The 17,023-nt window shown below is 38.0% G+C and overlaps 1 protein-coding gene across 1 annotated transcript in view; it reads right to left on the bottom strand.

Moving 5' to 3' along the window:
* Positions 1-496: 496 nt before the first annotated feature.
* Positions 497-17,023, bottom strand: part of THEMIS2 (thymocyte selection associated family member 2) — a 258,646-nt gene continuing 242,119 nt past the window's right edge. Inside the window, exon 6 of the mRNA XM_053705374.1 lies at positions 497-573. Within this exon, the coding sequence (XP_053561349.1) occupies positions 497-573 (77 nt within the window). The remainder of the gene's footprint in view (positions 574-17,023) is intronic.

A 17,023-nucleotide genomic window follows, 5' to 3' on the forward strand; every position in this document is an offset into this window, starting at 1 on the left:
TGCCGACAGCGTCGGTGATTTGCGTTACCACTAGTGCAAAATACGTTTTTTTTTAAACTTGTTATACAAACACAACCCAACTAGTGCAAAAAGCTTAACTCTAGCAGAGTTTTCAAGATTGTGAAAAATAAATATACAGCGCAACCTGTAATCTAGCCCATTATGTTTAGTAGACAAGGTTTATGAGTACAGCACATATTGAAAGACTTTATCAGTCACAATCCTGTTTATATTTTTCTATTGTTAAGTTCTATGTCATTTTGTTTACAATAAAGTTTTTTTTTTTTACTTTTGCCTGCGCTACTCTGCTTCTTTTTCTGTTAAAGTCCAGTTTTAGCCCCCCCCCCCACACCTATTAATATAATATCTTGTAAAGGGTTAATCTTTAACAACTTTCCAGAAGTCCATGTTGCACTTATATTTTATTAAATGCTTAATAGACATCTTGAAATTTGTAATCTGTAATATTTTTGTATTTATTAGCTTACATTATTCTTCAGTAAATAATTTCATGCGTTGACTTCAGGTTTTCTAAAGTTGGAATAGTTTCATAATCATGGTCCTCTTCTAACTCTGAGGGGAAAAAAAAAAAAGAGTCCCATGTTTTACACGGTTGATTTAAGTCATTGTTTTTCTCAAATACCGTAATCATCTCCTTCGAAAACATTAATTTAAGAAAAGCAGAGATTTGATTAGGATCAACAGTAATTATGATAATGTTGTCCTATTGGTCCATAACAGAGATATTGTTGAAATGATTCTGTTAATAATAAAATTAAGAAGCTCTACTATTATTTATTTATGTTTTTAAATTCATAATGATTAGGTAATACAAATAGCAAAAGACATAAGGGTAAACATTAACAATGAACAACACTTCTGCAAATGTAGACGCAACTCCATCATTTACTGGATCAAAGGGTTGGGGAATGTTTTGCAACATTTGAAAATTGAAACAAATTTTAGCACATTTGTTAGTTCTTTTTGAATTTCGAATGTTTGCACAACATTCTAACATTAGTTTTATGTAATAGTATTTGTAATGCTTTCTTTAAATGTAATATTTGATTTGAATTTGTCTAATAATTTAGGCCTAGATTTGGAGTTCGGCGGTAAAAGGGCTGTTAAAGCTCCACGGGCTTTTTTCTGGCCGCACCATAAATTTAACTCTGGTATCGAGAGTTTAATCAAATGCTGCGTTAGGCTCCAAAAAAGGAGCGTAGAGCATTTTTACCGCAAATGCAACTCTCGATACCAGAGTTGCTTACGGACGCGGCCGGCCTCAAAAACGTGCTCGTGCACGATTCTCCCATAGGAAACAATGGGGCTGTTTGAGCTGAAAAAAAACCTAACACCTGCAAAAAAGCAGCGTTCAGCTCCTAACGCAGCCCCATTGTTTCCTATGGGGAAACACTTCCTACGTCTGCACCTAACACCCTAACATGTACCCCGAGTCTAAACACCCCTAACCTTACACTTATTAACCCCTAATCTGCCGCCCCCGCTATCGCTGACCCCTGCATATTTTTTTTAACCCCTAATCTGCCGCTCCGTAAACCGCCGCAACCTACGTTATCCCTATGTACCCCTAATCTGCTGCCCTAACATCGCCGACCCCTATATTATATTTATTAACCCCTAATCTGCCCCCCTCAACGTCGCCGACACCTGCCTACACTTATTAACTCCTAATCTGCCGAGCGGACCTCACCGCTACTATAATAAATGTATTAACCCCTAAAGCTAAGTCTAACCCTAATACTAACACCCCCCTAAGTTAAATATAATTTACATCTAACTAAATAAATTAACTCTTATTAAATAAATTATTCCTATTTAAAGCTAAATACTTACCTGTAAAATAAATCCTAATATAGCTACAATATAAATTATAATTATATTATAGCTATTTTAGGATTAATATTTATTTTACAGGCAACTTTGTAATTATTTTAACCAGGTACAATAGCTATTAAATAGTTAAGAACTATTTAATAGTTACCTAGTTAAAATAATAACAAATTTACCTGTAAAATAAATCCTAACCTAAGATATAATTAAACCTAACACTACCCTATCAATAAATTAATTAAATAAACTACCTACAATTACCTACAATTAACCTAACACTACACTATCAATAAATTAATTAAACACAATTGCTACAAATAAATACAATTAAATAAACTAGCTAAAGTACAAAAAATAAAAAAGAACTAAGTTACAAAAAATAATAAAATATTTACAAACATAAGAAAAATATTACAACAATTTTAAACTAATTACACCTACTCTAAGCCCCCTAATAAAATAACAAAGCCCCCCAAAATGAAAAATTCCCTACCCTATTCTAAATTAAAAAAGTTACAAGCTCTTTTACCTTACCAGCCCTGAACAGGGCCCTTTGCGGGGCATGCCCCAAGGATTTCAGCTCTTTTGCCTGTAAAAAAAAACATACCATACCCCCCCCCAACATTACAACCCACCACCCACATACCCCTAATCTAACCCAAACCCCCCTTAAATAAACCTAACACTAAGCCCCTGAAGATCTTCCTACCTTGTCTTCACCATACCAGGTTCACCGATCCGTCCTGGCTCCAACATCTTCATCCAACCCAAGCGGGGGTTGGCGATCCATCATCCGGTGCTGAAGAGGTCCAGAAGAGGCTCCATAGTCTTCCTCCTATCCGGCAAGAAGAGGACATCCGGACCGGCAAACATCTTCTCCAAGCGGCATCTTCAATCTTCTTCCATCCGGTGCGGAGCGGGTCCATCTTGAAGCAGGCGACGCGGATCCATCCTCTTCTTCCGTTGTCTCCCGACGAATGACGGTTCCTTTAAGGGACGTCATCCAAGATGGCGTCCCTCGAATTCCGATTGGCTGATAGGATTCTATCAGCCAATCGGAATTAAGGTAGGAATTTTCTGATTGGCTGATGGAATCAGCCAATCAGAATCAAGTTCAATCCGATTGGCTGATCCAATCAGCCAATCAGATTGAGCTCGCATTCTATTGGCTGTTCCGATCAGCCAATAGAATGCGAGCTCAATCTGATTGGCTGATTGGATCAGCCAATCGGATTGAACTTGATTCTGATTGGCTGATTCCATCAGCCAATCAGAAAATTCCTACCTTAATTCCGATTGGCTGTTAGAATCCTATCAGCCAATCGGAATTCGAGGGACGCCATCTTGGATGACGTCCCTTAAAGGAACCGTCATTCGTCGGGAGACAACGGAAGAAGAGGATGGATCCGCGTCGCCTGCTTCAAGATGGACCCGCTCCGCACCGGATGGAAGAAGATTGAAGATGCCGCTTGGAGAAGATGTTTGCCGGTCCGGATGTCCTCTTCTTGCCGGATAGGAGGAAGACTTTGGAGCCTCTTCTGGACCTCTTCAGCACCGGATGATGGATCGCCAACCCCCGCTTGGGTTGGATGAAGATGTTGGAGCCAGGACGGATCGGTGAACCTGGTATGGTGAAGACAAGGTAGGAAGATCTTCAGGGGCTTAGTGTTAGGTTTATTTAAGGGGGGTTTGGGTTAGATTAGGGGTATGTGGGTGGTGGGTTGTAATGTTGGGGGGGGGTATGGTATGTTTTTTTTTACAGGCAAAAGAGCTGAAATCCTTGGGGCATGCCCCGCAAAGGGCCCTGTTCAGGGCTGGTAAGGTAAAAGAGCTTGTAACTTTTTTAATTTAGAATAGGGTAGGGAATTTTTTATTTTGGGGGGCTTTGTTATTTTATTAGGGGGCTTAGAGTAGGTGTAATTAGTTTAAAATTGTTGTAATATTTTTCTTATGTTTGTAAATATTTTATTATTTTTTGTAACTTAGTTCTTTTTTATTTTTTGTACTTTAGCTAGTTTATTTAATTGTATTTATTTGTAGCAATTGTGTTTAATTAATTTATTGATAGTGTAGTGTTAGGTTAATTGTAGGTAATTGTAGGTAGTTTATTTAATTAATTTATTGATAGGGTAGTGTTAGGTTTAATTATATCTTAGGTTAGGATTTATTTTACAGGTAAATTTGTTATTATTTTAACTAGGTAACTATTAAATAGTTCTTAACTATTTAATAGCTATTGTACCTGGTTAAAATAATTACAAAGTTGCCTGTAAAATAAATATTAATCCTAAAATAGCTATAATATAATTATAATTTATATTGTAGCTATATTAGGATTTATTTTACAGGTAAGTATTTAGCTTTAAATAGGAATAAGTTATTTAATAAGAGTTAATTTATTTCGTTAGATTTAAATTATATTTAACTTAGGGGGGTGTTAGTATTAGGGTTAGACTTAGCTTTAGGGGTTAATCAATTTATTAGAATAGCGGTGAGCTCCGGTCGTCAGATTAGGGGTTAATAATTGAAGTTAGGTGTTGGCGATTTTAGGGAGGGCAGATTAGGGGTTAATACTATTTATGATAGGGTTAGTGAGGCGGGTTAGGGGTTAATAACTTTATTATAGTAGCGCTCAGGTCCGCTCGGCAGATTAGGGGTTAATAAGTGTAGGCAGGTGTCGGCGACGTTGAGGGGGGCAGATTAGGGGTTAATAAATATAATATAGGGGTCGGCGGTGTTAGGGGTAGCAGATTAGGGGTACATAGGGATAACGTAGGTGGCGGCGCTTTGCGGTCAGAAGATTAGGGGTTAATTATTTTAAGTAGCTGGCGGCGACGTTGTGGGGGGCAGGTTAGGGGTTAATAAATGTAATACAGGGGTCGGCGGGGTTAGGGGCAGCAGATTAGGGGTACATAAGTATAACGTAGGTGGCGGTCGGCAGATTAGGGGTTAAAAATTTTAATCGAGTGGCGGCGGTGTGGGGGGACCTCGGTTTAGGGGTACATAGGTAGTTTATGGGTGTTAGTGTACTTTAGGGTACAGTAGTTAAGAGCTTTATGAACCGGCGTTAGCCAGAAAGCTCTTAACTCCTGCTATTTTCAGGCGGCTGGAATCTTGTCGTTAGAGCTCTAACGCTCACTTCAGAAACGACTCTAAATACCAGCGTTAGAAAGATCCCATTGAAAAGATAGGCTACGCAAATGGCGTAGGGGGATCTGTGGTATGGAAAAGTCGCGGCTGAAAAGTGAGCGTTAGACCCTTTAATCACTGACTCCAAATACCAGCGGGCGGCCAAAACCAGCGTTAGGAGCCTCTAACGCTGGTTTTGACGGCTACCGCCGAACTCCAAATCTAGGCCATAGATTTGAATTATGCAATATTCAAATCTATATATTTTGTAATAATATTTTTTAATGCTCTCTTTAACTGTAATATTCAAACTATGCAATATTCTAATTCGAAAAATTTGAATCTTTATATTTAGAAACATTCAAATTGATATATTTGTATCTTTTATGTATCAATTTACTAAATTCCCTACCACATGAACTATTGAACTTCTGAATAGTATTTGTTAAATCTAATGTTACATTTTGAATGTGGATATTTGATTTAATTATGAACATTCAAAAACGAAAGTAACATTCGATTACCGAATTTTAATGGATTTTCATTCTTATCAACATTCAATTGTCTAAAACGAATGTCCACAGGACTATTTGTTCTACCAAACTAATTACACTTTCAGCGCATTTGCCCATCCCTACTGGATCATTAAATGTACGACATCTTAACTTTAAATGGACATGAAACCCAAAATGTTTAATATTTTAGATAGAGAATATGATGTTAAACATCTTTCCTATATAATTCTATTATCTAATTAGCTTCATTCTCTTAGTATCCTTTGTTGAAGAAGCACCAATGCACTACTGGGAGCTAGCTCAACAACGGGTGAGAAAATATGACATATATTTGCAGCCACCAATGAACAGCTCCTGGGCATACTTAGGAATCCTTTTCAACAAAGAATACCAAGAAAACAAAATAAATTAGATAATAGAAGTAAATTGGAAAGTTGTTTAAAATTGAAAAAATTTTTTTTTTTTTTTGGGGGGGGGGGAGATGGTTTCCTATGTGTGTCACATATGTGCTTATTTCCATTTTATTTTGTTTTAAATAATAATATTCTTCTAGTCCAATAAATTCTGACGTGAGCCCTCTTGAAGAGAGAAGGAATATATTTACTGTTTCAATATTTAGCTTAAAGGGACACTGTACCCAAAAATTGTCTTTCGTGATTCAGATTAAGCATGAAATTTTAAGCAACTTTCTAATTTACTCCTATTATCAAATTTTCTTCATTCTCTTGGCATCTTTATTTGAAATGCAAGAATGTAAGTTTATATGCCAGCCCATTTTTGGTGAACAACCTGGGTTGTCCTTGCTGATTGGTGGATACATTCATCCACCAATAAAAAAAAGTGCTGTCCAGAGTACTGAAACCAAAAAAAAGCTTAGATGCCTTCTTTTTCAAATAATGATAGCAAGAGAACGAAGAAAAATTGATAATAGGAGTAAATTAGAAAGTTGCTTAAAATTGCATGCTCTTTCTGAATTACAAAAGAAAAAATTTGGGTTCAGTGTCCCTTTAATATATAATTCTAAATAAAGGGACATTAAAAAACAAAATACATTTTATATGCTCAAGTATACAAGTATAGTATTGAGGTTATTCCATGCCTCCCTCTCCCCTAGTCATTGGTGCCACCATGTTGAAACCTAGTTTTCACTATATTCCAGTGCTGACCTGTTTGCTCATGTGCAGCAACTCTTCTTCAGATAGCTGCAGTGTAACTTAGGTTCCATTATGGCAGCACAGATGATTAGAGGGAGTTGCATAAAATGTATTTATGGCTAGAATGCTAAATTATCGTGAGCTGCAAATTTGCCCATTTGAGGGCGCGTTATAATTAATCAGCCATTGCAAATGGCTGGTTATTGCTACCACTAGCTAATGGTAGCAATTAACGCTTATAAAATCTTATTTTTTTTTTCTGTGAATTGTACATGTCCTCCAATGTCCAACAATGTATCTTTGAAAAACAGAGTGTATACAAAATAAGATAAGGATATGTCACAGAGTCCAAAGATGATCTTCACCCACCTTACAGGAAAAGAAGGAAAAACACAAAATAATGACGCCTATTAGGGAATGTGGTCTCACTACAGAGGAATAGTACTCACACTTTTCTGAGCCATGACTAAGCTCTTAGTTGATAGGCAGATTAATATAAAACCCAACGGCTCCCCTGGAGACTCAGGAAACCCAGGAACTCCAAAGTGGATTAAAGACAATATTTATTCTAAAAACATAGGACAAAAATACAGACTGTATACACAAGGTAATATCATAGCATACAGGAAACCGAAATCTAGTCTAGAGGCCAGCCTGGTGAAAAGCAGACCTACTAAACAGCGAATAATCGGTGTGCCAGAAAAACCTGAGAGTGTATATATTTCAAATACGTTAAAGTCTTGTAATATCCAACGCATGTTTCAATGATATGCTGTCAGCTTTTTCAAGAATAAAAATCTTCTTTGTTTTCAGCGTTTTAAATGACCAGGTGCTTGATGATTGGAGGAAAAAAACATCACCATTGGTTGCTGCCGGTCACCTGAACCTTAACATATGAATGTCATTTAGGAAAATATGTCTTTACAAGTCTAGGATAAACAGTCTTACAGACAAATGTATTTTTAACAAACATAATATCCAGAATATCCAGGTGACTGACAGCGGCTACGGGACAGCAGGGTATTATAATGTCACAGCTAAATTAAAAAGTAAGTTGCAGCGCATCTTTATTAGAAGTGATCAATTAAAGTCCATCTAAAAGATCACAAACATTCAGGATCTGATTATAAAAAGTGGAAAGTTTACCATCACTAACATATTATTGTTATTTCATCCCTTCTACACCTGCTGTCACAAGATCAAATTTGACTCTCCACTATTATTTACCCTTCACATTCAACCGTATCTGGGTAAATCCTGACACTATTACTTAATTTGAAAGTCTCCTATATTCACCATTTATAAAACAGAAAGTAATACAAATATAACTATGCACCACCAAATATCTAAACTGAGGGTGATTCAGGGAAATCCATAAAATGGATACAATATGAGGAAAGTCTTTAAATGAGACTGTGTGAAGGTAACACGGTACCTATGCAGATGTTCCCATACTGCTGAGCGACACTGGAGAAAATCTCGGAGTTCAGCTGACTTTCTTCACTACAAGTTCGTATTGAACTCTTACTATTGTGCCCTTAATCTATATAAGCAACATTACTTCTCTACTCTTATCTCTACTCTTTCTTCAAACCCAAAACATCTGTTCCCCACTTTCAATACTCTTCTCCTCACACCCCCACCTCCTACTACAACTTCTCTCTCAGCTCAAGATTTTGCCAGCTACTTTAATAACAAAATCGACTCCATCAGAAATGAAATCAGCTCTCAACATACTACTGGTCTCCCACCCAGTAAAAAGCTCACAATCATCCAAAACCCACAAAGCCATACATTTAACTCTTGTGCCCCTGTTACAGAGGAAGAAGTTTCTGCAAATATATACTGTCCTCTCACCTCAATAACTGTCCCCTCTACCCCATCCCTTTACAGCTACTCCCCTCCCTCTCTTCTACCCTTACCCCTATACTAACACACATCTTCAACCTCCCTCAGCACTGGTATATTTCCCTCATCTCTTAAACATGTACTGGTCACACCTATCCTCAAAAAACCTTCTCTTGATCCAACCTCCTCATCCAACTACCACCCTATTTCCCTACTCCCTCTTGCCTCAAAGCTTCTTGAAAAGCTAGTCTATCCCATTTCCTTACATTAAATTCCCTCCTTGACCCACTGCAATCTGGATTTTGCCCCATCACTCCACAGAGACAGCAATCGTTAAGGTTACCAACGACCTACTTACAGCAAAATCCAAAGGCCACTTCTCTCTGCTTATCCTCCTTGATCTGTCAGTAGCCTTTGATACTGTCCACCACCCTCTTTTGCTCCAAAACCTCTAATCCTTTGTCATTTGCGACACAGCTCTCTTGTGGTTCTCCTCCTATCTGTCTTAACGTACCTTTAATGTAGCCTCTGTGGCATCCTCTGCCCCGTTACCACTTTCTGTTGGGGTCTTGCAAGGCTCTGTCCTCGATCCCCTTCTCAATCTACACGTCATCATTTGGTTCCTTAATAAAGTCCCATGGGTTTCAATATCATTTGTATGCTGACTACACTCAAATCTACCTCTCTGCACCAGACCTATCTCCTTCCTTGCTAACCCGTGTCACTAAATGTCTCTCTTATCTGATCCTGGATGTCCTCTCACTACCTCAAGCTAAATCTCTCTAAAACTAAGCTCCTTATTTCCCCCCCTTCTTCCAAAATCACCCCCCCCCATTTCTCTATAACTGTCGATAACTCCATCATTATCCCTACCCCACATGCCCAATGTCTTGTGGTCACACTTGACTCAGATCTTCCTTTCACTCCTCACATTCAGTCCTTGGCTAAAGCCTGCCTCTTCCACCTTAAAAACATCTCTAAAATTAGACATTTCCTTACACAAGACACAACTAAGATTTTAATCCACTCTCTTATCCTTTCCCCCTTGTCTACTGCAACTCCATCTTCTCTGGTCTCCCTAGATGCCACCTAGCTCCTTTACAATCCATAATGGATGCCTCTGCCAGGCTCATCTTCCTTACACATCACCCTTCATCTATCTGCTGCACCTCTCTGCCAATCCTGTTACTGGTTTCCCCTTGCCTTCAGGGTTAAAGACAACATTCTGACTCTGACATACAAAGCCCTCAACTGCACTGCTGCCACCTACATCTCAGACCATGGGTCTGATTTATCAAGGGCCAAATGGCCCCTGATGCCGCCGTTTCAGTATGAGCCTTCAGGCTCACCGGAAACAGCAGTTATGAAGCAACGGTCTTAAGACTGCTGCTTCTTAATTGGTCCGCTGCCTCTGAGGCTGCGGACATCAATCTGCCCAATCCTTTACAACCGGGGGGCGCCATTGCAGGGGGCAGCATTGCACAAGCAGATCACAATAACTGCTTGTGCAATGTTAAATGCCAAAAGCGTATGCTGTCGACATTTAGCGATGTCTGTCAGACAAGATTCGCTAGTTAACATTTTTAATATATAAACTGAGGGTGAGTAGGAGTAAAAACTTCTTAACATTAAAAATATACCCATGCAAACAGCTAAGATATTTCATGTGAGTTAGCCCAAAGTATGTTTTCAAGGGGTCATGGCTGTAGAATTCGAAAATTCCAGAATTCTGCAAAAAAAAGTTTGAATACTGTTTTCCGATACCAATCATATTCAGCAAAAGAGAAAGAAAATGTAGAACCAATCATTCTAAAGGGAGTAACTGCAGCACTTTTAGAATTTTTGATAAATTCAATGCCGACGATGTATTTAATGTGACACTAGTCCCAATCAACATCCCAACCCAACGTTAAAAAACAATCACAATACAGGAATATAAAACCCATTCATGTTACTTCCTAGAGCTTAAAACCAGTATATAAAATGTATATTGCACATAAGAAAACAAATATATTCAAGTTTCTTGTTGACAGTGATAAAGGTTGAAGAACCTGCAACACCCTAACAGCATAAGGAAAACACAGACAATACCAAAGCACAGGTAGGTAGTGCCTGGGTGAAATTACCTAGGAAAGTTAACTTTTCAGCTTCAAAAGAAACACATTAATCTTATGAACATATTTACATATCCTACCTTGGGGCATAACTTCACTAGCTCATAGAACTCAAACACCTTCCTAATAGCCTTAAAGCAGGGGTACCCAATAGTTCGCTGGTAGATCACAGCCAATGTGATCAAGTTATGCAATCTCCACATGGTTGAGGGATACCGCTTTATCTACCCCAGTGTGTGAAGGGGCGGGTCATTAAACAGTCTGATGGTCAGACACAAAAAGTGCTACAGGATTGGATCTTGAGGGACATCAATTTGAACCAATCAATGTAGATGATTTCTGAACGACAACACAATTGGCTTATCAAAAGCATGGTTTAATGAGTATTCTCCCAATGGATATGGCGGTATAGTATAGTTAGGAAGGGTAAGCATCAATAGATAGAAAAAGTAAAGGCGGAGGCTGCTGTGCTTATTGATGTCTGGCAAATAAATGTGTTGACCCGGTAAGAAATGGTCTGCATGGCGCACTATTGAAATTTATTTGTATAAGCCAGTGATGGTCATATCAGGCCAAGTCTGCGGCGCAAAGTAAAAGGGGTCAGTGGCAGTAATTTAAATGTAGTGTTTTGTAACATGGCACAAGTAGTTGCTCCTGTTAACCCAATTTAAAGTCAGAGCTACTTATTTCGTCAGTATTAATCTGTTGTATCTTTATGATTTTGCACATCCATGTGTTGTTAAAGCATGCAACCTTAAAGGGATAAAACACACATTTTGTTCATGATTCAGATATAACACATGCAATTTTAAACAACTTTCTTATTTACTCCTATTATCAATTTTTCTTCATTCTCTTGGTATCTTTATTTGAAAAAGCAGGAATGTAAGCTTAGGAGCCGGACCATTTTTAGTGGATAGATCTCGTGGAGCTGGTCATTTGAAAAAGTAGATCCCAACACAAAAAAGTGTGGGTTAAAGGGACATAAAACCAAATTCTTTCTTTCCTGATTCAGACAGAGGGGCCGATTTCAGAAAGTGCGAGCGGACATGATACGATGTAGGGTATCATTTCCGGCGCACATCGATAAATGCTGACAACATACGCTGTCTGCATTTATCATTGCACAAGCAATTCTAGTGAACTGCTTGTGCAATGCCTCCCCCTGCAGATTTGCGGACAATCGGCCACTAGCAGGGGGTATCAATCAGCCCAATCATATAGGATCAGGCGGATTGCAGACCGCAGCCACAGAGGCAGCGGACCAGCAATGTAGCAGCGGTCTTTAGACCGCTAATTCATAACTGCTGTTTTCAGCGAGCCAGAGCTTGATTTGATAATCCGGCCCCATAGTATGCAATTTTAGATAACTTTCCAATGTATTACTATTATTTAATTTGTTTATTTCTTTATGTATCCTTTTGTTGAAACGTATACATAGGTAGGCTCAAGAAGCTGCCTATTGGTGGCTGCACATATATGCCTCTTGTCATTGGCTTTCAGCTAGTGAAATACAAACAAAGGATACCAAAAGAATGAAGAAAATTTGATTAAAGAATTAGAATTGTATGATATATCTGAATCATAAAAGAAAAAGTTTGGGTTTTATGTCCCTTTAACATTAGTAAACAAATATTTTCCTATTCTATGTACCTATGAAAGCTGATTGTAATTTATTGCTTAGCCGCTACAACATTTTTAGCCCATATTTGCATTCTTCTTTTGAACACACAGGTTACCATAGTCACCACAACATTTTTAGCCCATATTTGCATTCTTCTTTTGAACACACAGGTTACCATAGTCACCACAACATTTTTAGCCCATATTTGCATTCTTCTTTTGAACACACAGGTTACCATAGCCACCACAACATTTTTAGCCCATATTTGCATTCTTCTTAGTTTTGTTTTTACACACAAGTTACATCTCAAAATTATGAATAAAACTACTGATAATATGAAAAATAAATGTTATCATTTAAGTCAAGGAAAGGTATTTAACCTATACATTGTTCTAGTTTTTGTGTGTTTTTTTAAGGAAGCATCTCACCTCACCACCACCCTGGCTACTAGTGATGTCAGTAGCTATTCCAATAAACTTTAAATATTTTGGTCTTTTGATTTTGAAACTGGTTAAAATATCTATATATATTTTTCCTGCTATAACATCGTATCTTCTCTTATACAGTCCTTAAATATTCTCTTTGTTTTGCCTACATCAGACATCCCAACCTGCAAAAACTTATTTCAGGGAGGTGGCTTCACTGGCTATTGCGCTGTGTGGCGCCCCCCTCCTCCGTTTATTTACTGGACACCTGGAAAACGCTAAATAAGATAAAGACTTACCATTAAAGTAGCTTCCCACAAAACTCACATTAATAAAAAAAGTAGCTTTATTGCACAACCACATACAACAAACCTATTTACCAGTGATCGTACGCTTGTTGAATGCTCAAATATTTTACAATACAAAGTTTAATTATGTAAATAAGGTAGTATTTGTGTTTTATTTGATTAATATCAGTGGAAGCTTTTTGGTTACTGATGCATGCTTTGAAGGTTCCATAGGGTTCAGCTTGTGAAGTCCTTAGTATAGTTGTCCCTGTACGACTTTCGGATTTTGTGTCTGAGAGCGTGTGTGATTTTGAGTTTAACCCTTTAACGCCATTAGGAATTTTGTTTCGTCCAAATTTTGCTGGGCTTTTGCGCCGAAGGACAAAATACAACGTCCTAACCGATTGGCTTTCCTGAAGCCACTGGCGCTTCCCTGATGGGATCATGGTCTGGAGGGCATGCCTAGCATCATAGGGAGGCCCCCCCCCGACGCAATCCCATCATTGAAATCTCGTGATCCCGTAAACGATCGCAAGATTTCAATTTGTTTACATCGGAACAGTTGTTCCGATGTAGACACGTTAACCCCGACACGAAAGGGTTAAGAGGCTATTTGTTATTATTAAGTTAGGATATGAACTAGTAATTTGAGGTAAATATCTTCATAAGGTTAAAGTGTGTCATTTTAAGGCTGAAAAGTTAACTTTCCAAGGCCATTCCGCCTCAGCAATACTTACCTGAGCTCTGGTAGGGACTGTGTTTTTTTGTGATAAGGGTGTTGCAGGCCCATCAACTTTTATCTTTGTCAAACAAGATTGTACTTATGTACAATATGTAATTTGTATGCTGGCTTTAAACTCTAATAAGTCATGTGACTGGGTTTATATTACTGTATTGTGACTGTTTTTAGAGTGGGATTATGATGTTCATTGTGGATAGTGTCCCATTAGTGCATTGTCAGCATTTGTTTATAATTTTGGTAAATAGAATTAATTAAAAAAAATTGTAAAATAATGTTGTAGTCCCTCACTTTTTAGCTGGAATTATATCTAGTTTTTTTTTTTTTTTTAGTAGAGTAGAAGATAATTTTGAGACTTTGCACCAAATGTATTTAGTACCACTGTATTGTCCATATTTAAAGTATTGGGGAACTCTGAAAGACACAAAACTAAGTAAAAACTGAACAGGGAGTACAGATTTTAAAATGTTGGTATGTGCAAAATTAGTTATTTGGGTATTCATCTTTAAATGTCCAAATATGGCCGCGTGTAGCAGCATTCATCTATTTTTAGAACTGGATATATTAGTGTTAAAGTGCCACCAGGTCTACCCTTCGGACAGGGCAATAGGGTCACTGCCCAGGGCCCAGTGCTTTGGGGGGCCCCACACTGTCAGGGGTGAGGGTATGAGAAGGTGCAATGTATATCCTGTATTTAGTTTATGAAGAATTGTTCATGGTTTCAGGAGGTGTAATACATAGTGTTTTTCTTTATAAGTAACAATCACCTAGATTACGAGTCTTGCGTTAGCCTTAAAAAGCAGCGTTGAGAGGTCCCAACGCTGCTTTTTTAACGCCCGCTGGTATTACGAGTCTGGCAGGTACAGGTGTACCGCTCACTTTTTTTCCGCGACTCGAGCATTCCGCAAATCCACTTACATCAAATGTGTATCCTATCTTTTCAATGGGATTTTCCTAACGCCGATATTACGAGTCTTGGAAAAAGTGAGCGGTACACCCTCTCCTGTCAAGACTCCTACCGCATTTAAAAGTCAGTAGTTAAGAGTTTTATGGGCTAACGCCGTAACATAAAACTCCTAACTAAAGTGCTAAAAAGTACACTAACACCCATAAACTACCTATTAACCCCTAAACCGAGCCCCCCCCCCACATCGCAAACACTTAAATAAAAATTTTAACCTCTAATCTGCTGACCGGACATCACCGCCACTTTAATAAATATATTAACCCCTAAATCGCTGCACTCCCGCCTTGCAAACACTAGTTAAATTTTATTAACCCCTAATCTGCCGTCCCTAACATCGCCGACACTATACTATACTAAATGTATTAACCCCTAAACCTAAGTCTAACCCTAACCCTAACACCCCCTAACTTAAATATAATTTAAATAAATATAAATAAAATTACTACAATTAAATAAATTATTCCTATTTAAAACTAAATACTTACCTATAAAATAAACCCTAAGATAGCTACAATATAATTAATAATTACATTGTAGCTATTTTAGAATTTATTTTTATTTTACAGGCAACTTTGTATTTATTTTAGCTAGGTAGAATAGTTATTAAATAGTTATTAACTATTTAATAACTACCTAGCTAAAATAAATACAAATTTACCTGTAAAATAAACCCTAACCTAAGTTACAATTATACCTTACACTACACTATAATTAAATTAATTACCTAAACTAACTACAATTAAATACAATTAAATTAAATAAACTAAAGTACGAAAAACAACAAACACTAAATTACAGAAAATAAAAAATAATTAAATTTTTTTTAAACTAATTACACCTAATCTAATCCCCCTAGCAAAATAAAAAATCCCCCCTAAATAATTAAATTCCCTACCCTATACTAAATTACAAATAGCCCTTAAAAGGGCCTTTGCGGGGCATTGCCCCAAAGTAATCAGCTCTTTTACCTGTAAAAAAAAAATACAATACCCCCCTAACATTACAACCCACCACCCACACACCCAACCCTACTCTAAAACCCACCCAATCCCCCCTTAATAAAACCTAACACTAACCCCTTGAAGATCACCCTACCTTGAGACGTCTTCACGCAGCCAGGCCTAAGTCCTCCAAGAAGCCAGGCAGAAGTGGTCCTCCAGACGGCCAGAAGTCTTCATCCGATCTGAGCAGAAGAGGACCTCCAGACGGCAAGAAGTCTTCATCCAGGTGGCATCTTCTATCTTCATCCTTCCGGCGCGGTGCGGCTCCATCTTGAAGACATCCGACGCAGAGCATCCATCCAGACCGACGACTACCCAGCGAATGACGGTTCCTTTAAATGACGTCATCCAAGATGGCGTCCCTTGAATTCCAATTGGCTGATAGAATTCTATCAGCCAATCGGAATTAAGGTAGGAAAAATCCTATTGGCTGATGCAATCAGCCAATAGAATTGAGCTTGCATTCTATTGGCTGATTGGAACAGCCAATAGAATGCAAGCTCAATCCCATTGGCTGATTGGATCAGCCAATAGGATTGAACTTCAATTCTATTGGCTGATTGCATCAGCCAATAGGATTTTTCCTACCTTAATTCCGATTGGCTGATAGAATTCTATCAGCCAATTGGAATTCAAGGGACGCCATCTTGGATGACGTCATTTAAAGGAACCGTCATTTGTCGGGTAGTCGTCGGTCTGGATGGATGCTCCGCTTCGGATGTCTTCAAGATGGAGCCGCTCCTCGTCCGATGGTTGAAGATAGAAGATGCCGCATGGATGAAGACTTCTGCCGTCTGCAGGATCTTTTCTGCCCAGATTGGATGAAGACTTCTGCCCATCTGGAGGGTCTCTTCTGCCCGGCTTCGTTGAGGACTTAGGCACGGTTGGGTGAAGACGTCTCAAGGTAGGGTGATCTTCAAGGGGTTAGTGTTAGGTTTTTTTAAGGGGAGATTAAGTGGGTTTTAGAGTAGGGTTGGGTGTGTGGGTTTTAATGTTGGGGGGGTATTGTATTTTTTTTACAGGTAAAAGAGCTGATTACTTTGGGGCAATGCCCCGCAAAAGGGTAGGGCTTTTTATTTTTTGGGGGGGATTTTTTATTTTATTAGGGGGATTAGAGTAGGTGTAATTAGTTTAAAAAAAAAATTAATAATTTTTTTATTTTCTGTAATTTAGTGTTTGCTGTTTTTCATACTTTAGTTTATTTAATTTAATTGTATTTAATTGTAGTAAGTTTAGGTAATTAATTTAATTATAGTGTAGTCTTAGGTGTAATTGTAACTTAGGTTAGGGTTTATTTTACAGGTAAATTTGTACTTATTTTAACTAGGTAGTTATTAAATAGTTAATAACTATTTAATAACTATTCTAC

The sequence above is a fragment of the Bombina bombina genome, chromosome 3, assembly GCF_027579735.1.
Source record: "Bombina bombina isolate aBomBom1 chromosome 3, aBomBom1.pri, whole genome shotgun sequence".
NCBI lineage: Eukaryota > Metazoa > Chordata > Amphibia > Anura > Bombinatoridae > Bombina > Bombina bombina.